The sequence below is a fragment of the Xiphophorus maculatus genome, chromosome 11 (assembly GCF_002775205.1).
Source record: "Xiphophorus maculatus strain JP 163 A chromosome 11, X_maculatus-5.0-male, whole genome shotgun sequence".
In the NCBI taxonomy this organism is placed as follows: domain Eukaryota; kingdom Metazoa; phylum Chordata; class Actinopteri; order Cyprinodontiformes; family Poeciliidae; genus Xiphophorus; species Xiphophorus maculatus.
In genome coordinates this window covers 10,551,788-10,568,443 of record NC_036453.1, presented here as the reverse complement: position 1 = coordinate 10,568,443, position 16,656 = coordinate 10,551,788, and the positions used below count along the sequence as shown (strand labels likewise).

The following is a 16,656-nucleotide window of genomic DNA, read 5'->3' as shown; positions in this document are numbered from 1 at the left end:
AGCTTGAAAAGTGACTAATGTTCAAAGAAAAAAACTGATTTTGATTAGAGAAATGAACAAAACACGTTTTAATAAACTCAGATCAAAAGGCACAAATTTCAGCAAACTGCAGTTGTTGACATTAGTGCGTGAAACACCAGTGTGGAAAATACCACAGCTTCGCTGGACTTCGCCTTGTAGGCTTGTCTGAACCGTGATTGGCTGGTCTGCCTGTCAATCATGGTCGACAACAACCTATCAGAGCCTTAATGTGTGGGAATGTTCTAGAATGGGGCAGAACATGTTTTTCATATATTTTTTTGCAGTAGTTCAGTAGTTGTAGCAACTGTATTATCAGAAAGGAGTTCTAAGTTTGATATTTTCTGTTTACTGGTTTGTTTTGCTGCATCAAGAATTGTAAGTTGAATGATAATAAAGGGACGCCACATCTTTGATCGGATGCCTGCAGTTTTTTTCAGATACACCAAGCCCTTCAGTTCAACGAGTGTGATGGAATAATACAAATATGAGAAGCTCGGAGTATGAAATGTTATGCTTTGAACAGTTATAATGTATTTTTTTATCATTTTAAGTCAACATCTTTGAAGCAATAAGTAGATTATCCGATCCAGGTATTTCGATCAAGTTGAGCCGAAATCATGAGAGTAAAGTTAATTTTGAAATGCATACCATGAACCTTGACCTCTAACATGTTAGCTGAGGTCAGTAGAGTCTGACATGAAGATCTTGTCAAACTCATGAATATTAATCCATTTTGAATTAATGATAAGCTACAATTGCTTCTCTTAGGTGAATGTTGATGTCTTTCCTTTCTGGTATGATGCTAACACAAACCTGTCTGTTACAAACCATCAAAGTGCCAAAAACCAAATGTTTACAGTATTACTAGTATTTAATTTGAGTCAATAGAAAACACCTGATAGCTGATTAAGTCCTAAAACAGCAATTCTTTTACCATAAAATAACTGAAGAAAATTAACATTTTGTGAATCTTAGTCAACATAAATGCTGCAAAAATGTTAGAAATCCACCAATTAATCAGCCTGAGATCTGCAGTTTGCCAGTTGATCAGCTCTAATAGAGAGACAGCAAGTTACTTTGAGAAATACCAATATTTCTTATGCCTAATGATCAAAACCATAAAAACAAAGATATTCTACCATAATTATAAATGAATCAGCAAAGAATAGGTACTAGGTAATAGGTGTCATGCACTTTTCTGAGTATAATATTAAGCAGATAGAAGTTATGCTTTGATTAATGAATGGAGGTAGTCTGGCTCCATCCTCAAAGAAAACCAGACATGGATAACCAAAAAACCTGGTCAGTTCATCTCTAAACAAGATGAAAGCTAATAAACACACACAGCTTGTGTTCCTGACACACAGAGCCCTATAAAGGACATGGAGGAGTTTTTTTCATTTGCGAAACTTCGCAAAAGAGTTGCATTCCCTCCCAATAAATATTGCGTTCCCTCACAATAAATCTGCAAATACACCCTGGTCTATTTTGTATACAGTCACAGTGATAACAAATGTTAATTTAAAATTACATAAATATACACCTAAAGATCCCCAGTGAAAACATAACATATTCTTAATTATTTGGATGAAAACTGGATGTAAATTGATCTATTAACTGTGTGTTCAATTTTGTTTGTATAATCTTGTAGTAGAGATGGGACTGCACATGAAACCAGGCCTTTATTAGCCATTCAGACTTCCAACACAAAAAGGAACAACCTAAGCTGTCAGATGGTGATATTACCCTATGGAAATAACTCAAAAAAGTTCATATAGTTTGGTTGTATTTTTTCTTTCTTTCTTTTCTTACAGAAAGTTTCTGTTGTGTTTTAAAGTGGGGATGAAAAGTCCATGTTTGACCTGTTTTCCCTCTGTCATTTTGCACATACTGTACATTTGTATCCAAAAGAAAAAAACTTCAGCTATCTCACAAGATAACACCCTTACAAAAAGCTTTTGCAGCAGAAACTTTCTGCATAAATGTCATTTTATTTTAGTTTTATTTTTTATTTATGTGACATTCAAGATGTCACACAAATAAAAAATACATTATTGCAAAGGAATGCAATACTTCTGTGATGTAACGCAAACAAAAATATCCCCCCATGTCCCCTATGAGGTTTTGTACTAATTAAAAAGCTAAATCCTTGTTAAGTCATTCAGGTTAGTTTTCCGGCACCCTTGCTGACCAGCAATCTTTGGGTCTTGATTTCTGTACATTGAATTACAGTTAATGTGATGGTGGTGAAGCTGAGAAGCTTTGCTCACCCAGCAGAGGCGGCAGCCAGTTGACGTTGGATTCGCAGTGAGAGTCCAGGAAGGTGATGACCTCCCCTGTGGCGGCGGCGGCTCCCAGCAGCCGAGTCCTGATCAGACCCTCCCTCTTCTTCGTCCTCAGGATGCGAACCTTTGGCAGGCGTACCATGTACTCCTCTAGCGCCAGTTTGAGGTGCTCTGGAAGAGAAAACATGAGGACAGAATCATCAGATTAATTCCAGTAAATTAATACCTACTGACACAAAACGAGAGACACTTTTAAAAGCTGTCCTCGAACATGTCCTGACAAAGCAAGATCAAAAGGAAGCCATTAGGCATCGCTGTGAAGCAAGACATCTGCCTGTGCCACATGCTGCAGACTGAACCCTTCCCCTTTAGGCCTCTATATCATAACACACTCACCCTAACTGAGAAAAACTTCTTACTTCGTTTACTTTTCAACACTTTTTCCATCTTTACTGCAGTCATTAGACAGAATGTTAGCCTCAAGAGTCAGAGTCCAACTGTGAGTGATGAAAGAAAGGATTAAATCAGCCCCTCCTAACATGTGCGAGCCATAAAGCTCTTGGCAAAAACTACCGCTTCCTCTAAAAATTATGATGCTCATCATTTTACCAAAAGTCATAACGTACCACAAGGGAATTATGAGCTGCTATGTCCTCAGATAATCTCCTCACTTTTCTTTGTCAGAGGGAAGATTACTCAAGTCCACAGAATCAGAAAGTTTATTTAAGTCCAACCAACAGCTTGGAGAATAAGACCAAGAGCAAAGGAAGAGCTTCTTTTGCTGAAACAGAAAGTCTGCAAAAATCTAACAGTAGAAAAAGGATGAAAAAATACATCAATCAGTCAAATGAAAACTATAAATGTATGTTTACTTTCCTCAATATTCCATCAACACTGCCTTTGACAGATCAATTCGGTGGCAAATGGAGCTTGTAAATCTTTCTGCTTGAATGTCAAGCACATTCTGACAAGTCAAAAGAAAGATGAAGTGAAATCTGAGAGTGAGCTTTTATTCACAGTGCGACTGCAGTCACGGCCGTTCCAAAGCTGTCCATACTCATCAAACCAATCGTAACTATTTGGAACTCCATCAACCCGTCCATAACATACATTGTCTGAACCCATGTGATTTCATCCATCATCTGCTTTCGCAGCCTCCGTTTCAATCCTCAACATCTTGCTGAAATTAATGTGCCTTTAATTCCATCTTTGTTGGCAAAAGTCTTGATGAGACACCATATGGTACAAACCAACCAGCCAAGAAAGCTTTCATACACACACAAGTCTGTTTATCACGGGTAAACACAAATCAGATGCATCTGAAAAAAAAAGACTTTTCTCCACCTGAAAAATAATTATGTGTCAGCAGCGTCTTATAATCCATCTGTCTCTTGGAAAATAAGCTGTTTAACTGCATCCAAGGCTGCTCTGGACAGTTACTCAGAGGGAGTAAACATTCATTGCCTTCAAACAGTTAAACTGCCTATAAAAAACATCTTTGAAATATACACTGGTAATGCTGCTTTATTTATGAGTTTTGATCATCTAACCCTAAAGGAAAAATGTGTTGGTAATAATTCCTTTTTATCTTCTTCCCTACCTACTCTAATTTGCAACCAGAGTTTCTAAAGTCGAATCCAATGTATCAGTTTTTTTTGTTTTTTTTTTAAGTTCTGGTCTGACAAAATCTAATTTGATTGAATCAATTATCTGAACTGACATGTTTCAAAACTTTACAAATAATCGTATAAAACCTTATAATCTTATTAAATTAGACACTTTGTTGCTTGATGGTTTAACACATATGACACATAAAATAGAGTTTTCTTATTTTGTGTCACTGGAGACAGGTCCGTTAAGAGTTTATGTGCCAATCTCCAGTGGTCACTGGCAAGGCGGTGTAAACCCTGAACAGGTTGGCAGTCTATCACAGGACAACATCAAGGGAGACAGAACAAACATCCATGCACACACACACATACACACACCTAAGGACAATTAAACTTTCTGCCACAAACTGTGGCAGAAAGTACAGAGAGAACCCACACAATTACAGACAAAACATTCAAACTTCATAAAGAAAGACCCCAGAGTAGGGATGCAAACAGTTAACAGACTTATGATTAATTGTTGATTTGTAAACTGTTCAACTCTTGGCTCGATGGCATGGATAGAGCCAGGAAATGAGCATTAGCATCCATCACATTGACAATTTCCCATATAAAGTACTTCAGTGTTTTGGTGTGACTTCCTTTTCTCCCTCAAGAGAAAAAAAACAAAGCAAAAAAAAAAAAAAAAAACACTTCTGATTCTGTGCATCTGGGTTTTGCTGTGTCCTTTTCCTGGGCTGCTAATTTCTTCCCTAACTGTTACTAGCTCTGTTTTTTTTTTGTTTTTTTTTGAGGGGGGTGGGGGGGTATTTCTTTTCAGAAACTACCAATGGCTAAGAGCTAAGGTGTTCCTTTAAGTTTAAGGTCTTCATCCTGGTTACCCATACTGATGCCTGGCTCATATAAGGGTTTAATCTTTTCAAAAATGAACAGTTCCTTTCCACGATCACCATATGCTTGCCAAGAATGAGACAGCTAAAAAGCCTGAACTGGATCCCAACGCTGACAGACAAAAGCAGGAAGAAGAGCAGCCAAAACCCACACGGATCCACTCTGGCTAACCTCCATTCTTCTTTCTCTTCTGTCTCCTGAAAATTATTTAATGACCCTCAGGAAATGACAACCCTTCTCCTCGAGTAAAACAAGCCGCAGATCAAAAGCGTTCAGACCAGAGTTGGTCCAGTCAGATGTTATTAAAGCTTAGCAAAGTGAATTAGAAGAGAACAGTAATCAGGACCTGACTGAGGGATACTGTCCATCACACTACCACACTGTCACAAATACCTCTACTGGTTATGCTTGATGGTCTCTTATGGGATTTGGCCTGTCCTGACAGGTATTTAATTAAAACCAATTACATGAGCAATATAAACAGATTTGCTTGAAAACCGAGAAACATTCATTGTCACAGTGATTATAAAACCTGTTTATGACATCAAGGTTTCAGCTTTAGGCTGTTCAACTATCATTAAATGCTTGTTAATGTTGAAAACAGAGTGTCCAGTTCTACAGGATTATAATGTAATGAGAAACAGTAGATAATAGCTTACTTAGAATTTGGACAGCTATATTAAAGAGTACTTTGAGTCACTCTCCTTGGACCTAAGATGTGTTATGTGGCCATATTCAAGTACTGTTACAAAGTATAGGAGAAGGGTTCTGTTTCTAGCAATTTGACTCGATAACACTGAAAAGTGGTTGAAGGATGGTTTGCAATAACATCTTTTTTCAGCTTTGATCAGCTGTCAGCTGTGGTCTCTTTAATGGAATCAGGTAAGGCTGCACAACATATCGCACATTTGTTTTCACTGCAATATCACTTGGAGAACAATTAATATTGGCTACTTCTTTCAGTAAGAAGCATTCAGTTTGCCTTACATTGTGCATCCCTAAAAGCAGCTTTGAGCAAATTAGCAAAAATATACTGAATTCTTCAACCGTTACATATTTTTTTATGTCACAAACAAATGTATTTTATTTGTATTTTATGTGACTGAACCAGAAAAAGCAGTGCATTTTTGTGAAGGGGAGGAAAACAAAGCATGGGTTAGCTGTGAGTGGTTTCACAAATTATTGAGTCAGAGGATAGGCTCTTCGGACACTCTCCACTTTGTGTAGCACCATCTCATGAAATCCCAAAGAAACACATTGAGGTCAGTGGTTGTAATATGAAAAAACTGGAAATGTGCAAGAATACTTTTGAACCAGTTAGTTTCTGAAACACCATGGCACTATATATAAAAAAAACCTTAATTTGATTATCTTCAAACACTTTGTCAGCATTTTTAAACAAAATTCAAAGTAATTTTTGAGAATGTTGCTCAAATTAAAACTTTAATTGGTACCAAAAATTGAAAAAGAGTTGTTTTCCCTATTTTCTGCCATTGAAAATAACAAACTGACACGTTTTGGTCCAAGTTGTTCCTTCTGAACAAGGTATTTTGGCAGTTGGGGCAGAAGGGGGCACTCAACCTACAACTACTCTAAAGGGAATAAAAAGGATTTGACAGGTAAACTAAGGCAAACTTTTGTGCCTGTACCGAATTGTTGCAAAAATAGCAAAATCTTTGGTTTTAGCCAATTTTATTTGGTTTAAAATTAAAATATTCAAAACTTTATAACAACTTAAACTGCATTTGCTACATGTTAGGTGAATGATAACTCTATCCATTAAACTTGTATTACTGAAAAGTGACAGAATATTTAGTAAGTACCTAATTGCAAAATAACTATAGAATAATTATGCGGCAAGTTTTGTAACAAGAGTAAATTGTCCAGTTAGGGGAAAATTTGGTGCACATGAACACAAACATTACAGATACTGAATGATTTAATAGGAGAAAACACATTGAGGAGGAGCATAAGTGTTGGTAAGAGTCAAATAATGTGTTAGTAGAGCAACATACTCAGTGAAGGTCACCAGACTCCAAGATGCTTTATGGCAAGGCATTTTTATAGGAAATTAGCATTGGCATTTTGGGTTGGCATGAGGTTGGGTGATCATGTTGTCCACCTGTCCAATATGCAGACATCATGGTTTTTCATCACAGTTTTCCGAAAATCAGGTGCATTGTGTTGAAAGAAGTATGCTTCGTATGCAAGACAACGGCTGGATACAACCATCCAAACTAAGCCAAATCTAAATGAAACTGTTTCTGCTGAGTGAGTAACATCTTGTTGAACCTTTGTTGTCAGTCAGTCATCTTACTTTACAGTCTACCCAGATACAGTGAAAGTTCAATAATATCACCTTAAAAAAACCTTCAACTTCACATATCTAACATCCCATCGACTCATTGCAGCTTTAATGTGCTGCTATTATGACATTGAAATAATGTCTAAAGGGCTCCACAGGGTCAGTGTCACACCAAGATGGGCCTCCACCTTCATAACATGGCAATAAATCAGCCCATTAGCTATTAACCATTAGGAAATTGATTCAAGCTCAACTTTTACCCTCCTTGGGTAGATTCTTACGAAACATTTCCTAATGACAGGCGGGGAGATTAAACAGCGAACATTTGCGTTGCATGTAAAGCCCATTCAGGAAATGATTGGGGAGCATGAAAGGTTGCGGTGTCTAATTATGAACGGTTAATTTGACTGGAATAAATTGGAATAAGGCTTGTCTGGTTTACAAAAAAACTGTCGAGGCAATAAATCACTTTAATGAGAAGCGGCTGATTTTGGCATGCATATCAGTCAGTGTTAGAATGCAGAATCGAGGACACAAGGAGGAATCGGACATCAGTGACATCCAGGTCACTGCCACAGGTCCCATTTACCAACACCCAAATATCCACTATTATCCCTCAGCTTCTCCAGCAAGGATCCATTTATTGAAAAGTGTAGTCACAGTCATAATTTTACCATGCATATATTGAAAAATTATTGCACCTGCAACAAGTTCACTTAGACTTTTCATTTATAGATGCAATCATCATGCCCTGCAGGATATTTTTTAGCCCTTCTTGGTGGATGCAAGGATGTGCGAAGGGGGATTTAGATTCAATTAAGCTGAAATTACAGTGGAACCAATACTCTATCCAAATCACCTTTCCAAGGTGCCTGGATTGCTTCCCAGAAGCTTTGGCAAGGTATGCGAGAAGCCAAGCTTCCAGTTTACTGCTCCAAAACATTCAGCTGCTCCTGCACACTCCATCACACATCCTCCTATTCTGCTGAATGCCAGGCTCCAAGCACGTGGAGCTGCTTTTTAACAACTGTCATTAAAAAGAAGAAAAAGGGATGCCAGGCAGTTTGATGACCTTTATTTCCCTAGATACAGACACACACTTCAGGCATTACACCAAAAGCACATCCCTTATGCAGCTACCAACCCTGTCCAGCGTAATATATTGCATACGTGAGCCTCACCGTCACATCACAAAATGATTAATCTGATAAGCAAGAAAAGAGGGCAGGAGGTTTCATGTCTCTGCGTGCATTCAACACCAGCACCTGCAGGAAAGGAGTGCTGTTCTTCAAACCTAATTGTCCGTTTTTAGACTTTGGACTAATCAGATTTGACTGAACTTCAGAATTTATATACTTTTATTTATTTTAACCAGTTACATCAAGCCGTTACAAGCCCCTTTTCTATATGTGTAATGTATATCTGACGAGGAATCCATTGTGCACTCATCAATCTAATGAAGAATGTATCCACTATATGGTCTTAGATCTGTGCGTCAATATGTTTATCCCAGGAAAGCCTCTCTCTTCTCTGTTTGTGTTAAATTTAATTGCCCACATGGGGAAAACATTATAAATATATGTGAATTTATACGTTTAGGAAGAAGTTCTTGTTCTGACAGCAGTTTAATGGTTTGGATGTTTGGGGGACCACTACGGTGCTCTATCTAGACAGTAGGGTTTGACCAAATCTACGAAAAATACAAAGTTAAATAAAAGAACAGAACTGAAAAAAGAAAAATTACATCTAGGGAGTCTGACAATGGAGCAAAGCAAGGGCTACACAAGGTGGTAAGAGTGACATGACAGAGGGAAAACCAACTAAACTGCCTTCATAAAACCAGTAACAAGAGACATAGTGACTGTTAGTCACCGCTAACATGACAGCACTGATATTGTGTTCAGTCAAAATCAACAGAAAACATCCAGTCAAGCAGCCGCTGCTGTCGCCAGCTGTAAAAATATCCCTTAGGGTATTGTTAGTCCTGGAGAGTCATTTTCAGTGTGAACAGCCGTCTGCCAAGTTATACCCAAGAGTTCAAGTTTTCTTATTGATACTGCTGGAAACCACTGCTGAAAGAGGACCTAATTGAAAGCAACCAGATCTGCAAATCATTTTTCACAGCAGGTTTTATTTTGTTCTGAAAGTCAACTACACCAGACTTGCATGATTCCCTTTTTATTATTTAGTGCAATTCTTTGTAGTTTAGTCGGTCACCTTCAGATTCTGCAGTAGCGAGAATACGGCCACTAAAATCACTTTTCTCATTCAGATGCAAAGTTTTTCTAAAGTTTTGTAGATGAAGAAAATATATATCTTAACAGGTTTAAACAAACTTATATGATATTGTTTCCAAGATTTTCAGCTTCAACAAATGGGGGAAACTGTCCATATAAAATCTGGTACCATAATGCTAACTTTTCTAAATATAATAAAAAGAGGGCAGAGATGACAGCTTTCAAACTAGTAATTCAGTTTTTTTATATAACTTACAGTAGGGCCGCTCAATACACAGCTAAAAATGGATGTAGAGTCAGAAAGCAACATGCAGGTGAGCAAAAGTAATAAGCATCACTTTACTGCTCATTAATGCAAACTACAGGTACCTACACATTTTTTTTCAGGTCAAAATTACAAATTCTTACAACCAAATTCTCTGGCCAACTTAAAATGATAGATATGACAGATATGATCAATTCATGACAGGCATTTCTAAATATTGTCTTAATGTAAACCAGAAAGTGGAGTGGATGGATGGATGATAGACTGACTGAACAGACAAATGATGACAAACGATCTGACAACTAGGTAGACAAATAGGCAGTTTGTCTACCTATTTATGCAACTAGGTAGACAAATTGCATAAATAGGAAGGAATTTGAAAAATGTTCCATGGTTTATTTATTTTTATAAGTTGCTTTTTTTTTTATTCAGACTTGGAAATCATTTAAATCCTAGACTTTTCCAGACATAGAAAACATGACACTACATATTAATGCTAGGGCAGATTCCTTTGTCTTCACACACAGCATCAGTTGCTCGTCTCCCAGATTTCTCCCCAAGGTGAAGCCGACTGGGTAAGTCGAAACAGAAATGCATAACACAGACTTCGCTCTTGCTACTTTTGATCCCTCAAACATGTCGCTGTAGTTTCTGATCTTCAAAGGCAGAGGAAGCGTGTGAAAACCGGTGGAAATAAGCAACCAAAACAAAACCAGGGTTCAGGATAGGTCTCGTCTACAGGAAGATGCTTTTCATTTATGTTTAAGCGTTTAGTTGTTCTCTGAATCCACCCACATCGTAATGACCGAACATATATACCGAGTATTGAGGGATTCACAAGGAAAACAAATGCCAACTTTTAATTTGCTTTGGGTAAAATTTTTATGCTTAGTTGTAATTGCTGCAAGCTTTAAAACTTTGATTCTCCTGTCTATTGATTCTCTGTAGGAGGTGTTTTTTTTTTTTTGTTCACCCACTCATTCCCCCCCGTTCCCATCTCATCTTGGTGTCCTGGAATCAATAGGTAATTGTAGTTTAAGATCCACACAGCATTTTGGAAACTGGGACATTTTTATTGTTGAGCCCAAGATCAGGGAAGCTGTAAATAAAGCAAAACAAAGCAGGGAAGCTAAAGCAGAGTGCAGAAGGCACATTAAAGAAAGAGAAAAGCGGCCGCAGAAACAAGGAACACGGAGGCTCGGTGATCATTAACACCAATTTTCATTCATCAAGGCCATCCGCTGTCTGCAGATCAGTAGACGGCTCATGCAGCAAGCACAACCCCAACATCCATCCTGAATAATAAAACACCGGTTTCCATTTGACTCAAATCGGTGCATTCAGCTGACATGCAACTATTTTCTAATGATTCTTCCCATTTCCAATTTACCAAACAGCTAAAGTGGCCCCTGTGTTCTCCAGGGAAAGCTATTTAAAAAGAACAGCCCAGACATCCTCCCCATCTCTACAGTCATCCATCTTATAATTCTCCTTGCTTATTTTCATGAACGTATATTTACGGTTTTGGTATTACGATTGCTCCAATTAAGCATGAAGAAGGTCACTTGTTTTTGTTGTAAAATGCTAGTGGCACACCTCAGAGAGCAGCTCCACTTTCGATATAACTAGAAACAATATTACCAATTATTTTTATGCAACCAAAACAGAACACTGTAATATGACAGGCGTCCTCCATCCCTCTGTTAATCTCTGATTGTGTGTTTGGACACTTACAGTTGCTAATAAAGTCAGATCCTCCACAGAGTGGAGCAGCTCTGATCTCCAAAGTGCACTTTAATTAAAAGGGTGAAAAAAAATTAACTTGTTAAACATGTTAACATGTTTTCTCATGTAGACTACTGGCTTTCACTTTGGTGCTGAAAATATGGCTTTGGATGAGAAAAATCAACTCAGGAAACACAATTAAATCACAATTTGTCTGAAGATGATCCATATGTCTTAGTATAGTAATAAGAAACACAATTAAAATCACATGTGAATAAGTTGTCATCAAAAAACATGCCGCGTCGTCATCCTCCTACCACTTCCTGTCATCTCCTTTGTCTTTTCTGCCACTCGTAGTATTCCGTTGTTGATCATGTGACTCGCGTAATTTGAAAAGTGTTTCCATTGCAGTTTTGTGAAATTAATTAATTCTTATACGGCCGGAAATTCACCTCATTCTACTAGGGCAAAGATGTTTTTAGAAATTGTGGTGTTTCCATTAAGCAAATTTATTTTCACAATTCTAATTTGCGCAAGTGTATGGTCAGTGGAAACGCAGCTACAGGATGAGGGGACAGGACAGGACAGTGGACAGGTCCGAAACAGCATCGATGATGTAGTAAAAAAAATAGAACAGAAGCCACCAACACTCTGATCACAGGTGTACCTCAATAAATTAGAATGTCATTGGAAACTTTATTTCAAAACTTCTGTTTGAAGCTGCAGTTTGTAACTTTCATCTAAAAAAAAAGATATGTGCATACACTAGATTGATTGACAGCACTAAGACACTCCCCTTGGCTCTGTGAAGAGGTTTACTTGTCTTTATTACACTGTCATTACATAGTGACAGTTTGAACAATTTAAAAAAAATTGCAACTTTAAATTGTGAAATTCATGTTACATAGATTCACCAGATACCGATGTATATACTTTAAACATTTATTTCTAACAGTTTTGCTGATTATGGCTTATAGCTAATACAAACCTACAGATCACTTTTCTCATTAAAAACATTTACAAAAAACAATGAATAATTTTTCAAACAGAGCTATGACAGCTTTTGACCTTGGAGGTCCTCAACTTTGGGACACGTCACCAACCCAGATCAGACATTCTTCCTTTAATGGCTGCTTTAAATCTGCTTTAAAAACCCAGTTATACTGCTTGGCCTTCAACCCAGTGGGAGACATCAACCACTGTTTTTATACTTTATGTTTGCATCACATTTTTATGCTTTTGTTCAGCACTTTGGTCAGCCTGGGTAAAATGTTAAGTGCTTTATAAATTGCTATATGATATTATGTAGCTGACACAGTCAAGGGAAGACTGCTGACATGACAAAAAGCTACAGAAGGTCATTCTTAAGGATTTGGCTGTTTGATGAATGCTGAATCCATATAAATGAAAAGTTAGTGGAAGGATGATAAACAGGGACTATAACTGCCTTGATAGGATTGTGAAGCAAAGCCATACTGAGATCTTAGAGGAGATCCATAGGCAGTGGACTGCAGCTGGAGTCAGAGATTCAAGAGTCATCTCACACAGCTGACCCCAGGGAATGACCTACAAGTGTAACATCCCTTGTGTCAAGATGCACCTGAACACAAGTTTATGTCAGAAGCATCTTCCCTGGGATAAAAAGAACTAGACTGTCAGTCAGTGATCCTAAACCCAAAAAAACAAGCTCACAACTGGGAAGTATTCTTTTTTTTTTTCATTAAACAGTTTTAAGAAATTCAGAGGGGAAGTTTCCGACCACATTATACAAAGCAGCACAACAGATTTAATCTCCCTCAGCTTGTATATGTAGCACCAACTCACAATCAGTCGACTGAAAGCAATTTACCGAGAACTGAACGCATTCAGTTCAAGCCTAATTAGAGTAAATAAACTAATTTAAACACAATTATTTTCTAATGTGATTAAATTCATCTGCAATTAAAACAACAGATTAAGCAGGACTTTGTATGGGAAAGTTAAAGGAGGACAGCACAGATGAAGCAAACCATTAATAAATGTGATTTTAATCAAAATTCCAAAAGGAATTCAATCAAATTTCAAACCATTTAGTTGGACACTGACCTGAATGATTTGAAGTCTTAGACACCAATGAATGTCTAAGGAGAAAACATCTTGGAGAATCAATATGGCCTATTTATAGATTTTCAGTGTTGTAATTACAAATCATAATAGTAATGCCATTGGCTACAGACCTGACTGCTGTACCACGACTAGGGCTGAAACAATTAAACGGCTTTATCGGGATATGCAATTATTAAAGTAATCATCAGCTAATTTAATAACCAATTGGCTTAATTCCTCAGAGCAGGAATATATACAAAATATATACATTTTACATTTAAGATAGAAGAAAACCTTCTTTGTGTGTAAATCTGTTTAACCCAGAACTCCTCAAGTTTCTCCACAGTTAAATAACTCCACAGTTTAAGCTTCACGAGGTTTAAAATCTGTTAAAAACAAATAAACAATAAAAAGAAAAAAAAAGCAAACTCATTTTAAGCAACCTTTGCTTAAAATTGTAAGCCAAGGAGAAAGGGATCAGCTTTTTACATGATGATGTTAGATGTAGGGATGAACCGATTTATCAGCCAGATGATTTACAGACAGATTTCCTTTAATTTGGGATCCGTTACTGGCTGATGCTTAAAATGTGAAGAAGATCTTACCCACCGATCTTATCTACTTCAGCAAAGGTCTAAAATCAACTACTGTCCCCTTCTGCATGTTTGAAGTTAACAATAGTCCCACTGTTGCCAAGAAAAACCCAAACAAAAAAAACAAAAAATGTTAGACTTTTTAAAGGTCTGTAATAGGAGATTACAGATCTTTACTTCTAAGAAGTATTTTTTAACGGTAAATGATTTGACGATTGTTGTATGACTGCATTTTAGGCAATAAAATCTAAAAATGTAAAAAAGAATTGATTTATTTGCATATTTTCATATATTTCTAATACTGCATAAAAAAGCTTGAATGGTTAGATGAAATATCTGCAGAACGTGACAGTTTTTTTTTAATCCAATCAATCGATTAATCATCAGAATAATCAATTACTAAAATAACTGGCTAGGCCAGCCCTAACCATTTTGATAAAAAACAAAATTTTGTAATGTTTCTTCCATCTCTTTCTTTTAAAATCAATTCAGGAACGTTAATCTACTTTGCATTTCTTTTTGTCAGGTTTTAAATGGTCGTCCTTCACCACATCTTGGTGTTTGCATCCTTCACTGGGACACTGGAGGTCCCTTGTTGAGTCGCCACCTGACTGCATTTCAGCTGCTGTGCGGCCCAGACACGGCCTTCTGCTGTTCTGAAGTGTGTCCGCCCGGCTGTATTCCATTTCGGCGCCGTCACATAATGGAGCGTGTACTTGCTCACCTACATGGTCGGACATGCAGATGACAGATGGCGAGCGGAGAAATCCGTGGAGAAAGTAGTCCATTAGCCGAGCTAACCTTGAAAGTATCGGGGAGGTTGGGAAGCCAGAGCGAGCCAGTTCTCCCCTGCAGGGAGAGTGAGAGCTGAACATCCTCCCTGCACGGGCTGCGGAAATTCAATTACAGCCTAATGAAGAGTGAGCTGACCTCCCTGCACCGTCACCACCACCCTGCAGCCTCCTTCCTCTCATCCCTCTCACCCAGCTGAAGCTCATTATTTACTGTAGCTGGGCAGGTTAGCATGGCAACCTGATTTCACTGGAGCCAGATCTGTCCGCAGAGCATCTGTGTCCCGTGACCTAACCCCATTTGTGTTGGACCACATTCATCTTATTCAGTTTTATTTTAGTCCTTCTTATTATGTGTGACCAACTTTGTTCTTTCATTTTAACAGATAGAGGCCAAAATTATTGTTAGACCTGTCACTTATAAAAAAAAAAAAAAAAAAAAAAAAAAGCCGACAGCTTTTTTTCGGTTTAATTCAATATAGGAAAATATGTTCAGATTTAAAATCAATGACACAAAGTCCAATATATTTTGGTTTTCATCTATTAAGATCCAGTTTAATTCAGGTCAATAACTTCCAATTTATTCCAAATATAATGCAATTTGATTACTTTAGAATAAAAAAGCAAAGATTTACCAACATCCTTTTGCTTGAACTTGTTTTATCTCAAAACAGTTCAGACCAATTCATGTCCAAGTATTACTAATACAAAAAAAATAAAAAAAAATAAAATATCTCACTCGTCAATTTCATTCAGGGTATTTTATTAATACATTCAATAATTTATGAATAAATTACCATACTTAATTGGAGACAAGTGTGTCTATTAGGTTTGAATTCATTCAGACACTGGGATCTTTGGTTTATGATTCTGGGTAGACTGGCGGCGCCACGATTCAACTAAAGAAACTACATTTATTATTCATTTCATTAATAAAAAAATTAATAAGCAAAACATTGATGCAGCTGTGGAGTAATGGATGACTGCAATAAAGTAAAAAAATAAATAAAATCAGTCCATCCAATTCAATTTGTTCAACTTCATTCCAATAAACTCCAGCAAAGTCAAGCTTTAATCAAACCAAAATGCATTTAAAATATTATATGCATATTTCCATCCCATATACTTTTAATACACTACTAATTTAGTAAATTATAATTGAGTTAACCTCAGAAAGCTACTAGGGTGCATAAAATAAATTTATTTCAATCCTCCCTATAAGCACACAGCGTCATTTTAGTTCTGAATAATGACATTTAATTTAAATGACCTGAATTATCCGACAGCAAACCACCAACTCATAACCACTGTGAACGTCTTAGCAGCAGTGGATCCTCTTTGAAACTTAAAAAGCAGCACTATGAATAAAATTTGTAGATTTTTTTTTATCTCATTATGTCCTTCAGGTCCTTCTGGCAGCTGGATCAGACTCCAGTGTCAACCCCCGACCCTGAATAGACAAAGCAAGGCTGCATAACTGAATATGTCACATGGAAAATTTGTCCCAGGTCTTGATGAGTGGCAGTGAAAAGGCCAAGGCGGCAGTGCAGACACTGACCTGCATCCATGTGAAGGAAACAGGATGATGTTCTGACAGAACCTTGAATAAGTTCACCCTCACATCTTGTGACTCTCCCTAGACGTTGCTGAAAAACAGTTGTTTTCTGCCCTCGTTTAGACTGTATATTATTTATTTCTAGGAATACAACATATTCCTAAAAATAAATAACACATATAGACCCGTACCAAAGCAATAACTCTCCGTCACTCTTTAATTCCCAAAGAGTCTAACTCAATTTCTCTACAGAGACAGGTAATTCCCATTTTTCAGCTTATTTTGCTGTGCAC

At 37.2% G+C, this 16,656-nt stretch overlaps 1 protein-coding gene across 1 annotated transcript in view; it reads right to left on the bottom strand.

Annotated features, from left to right (window-relative positions):
• Positions 1-16,656, bottom strand: part of galnt10 (polypeptide N-acetylgalactosaminyltransferase 10) — a 104,396-nt gene that overhangs the window by 31,528 nt on the left and 56,212 nt on the right. Inside the window, exon 5 of the mRNA XM_014469258.2 lies at positions 2,292-2,477. Within this exon, the coding sequence (XP_014324744.1) occupies positions 2,292-2,477 (186 nt within the window). The remainder of the gene's footprint in view (positions 1-2,291; positions 2,478-16,656) is intronic.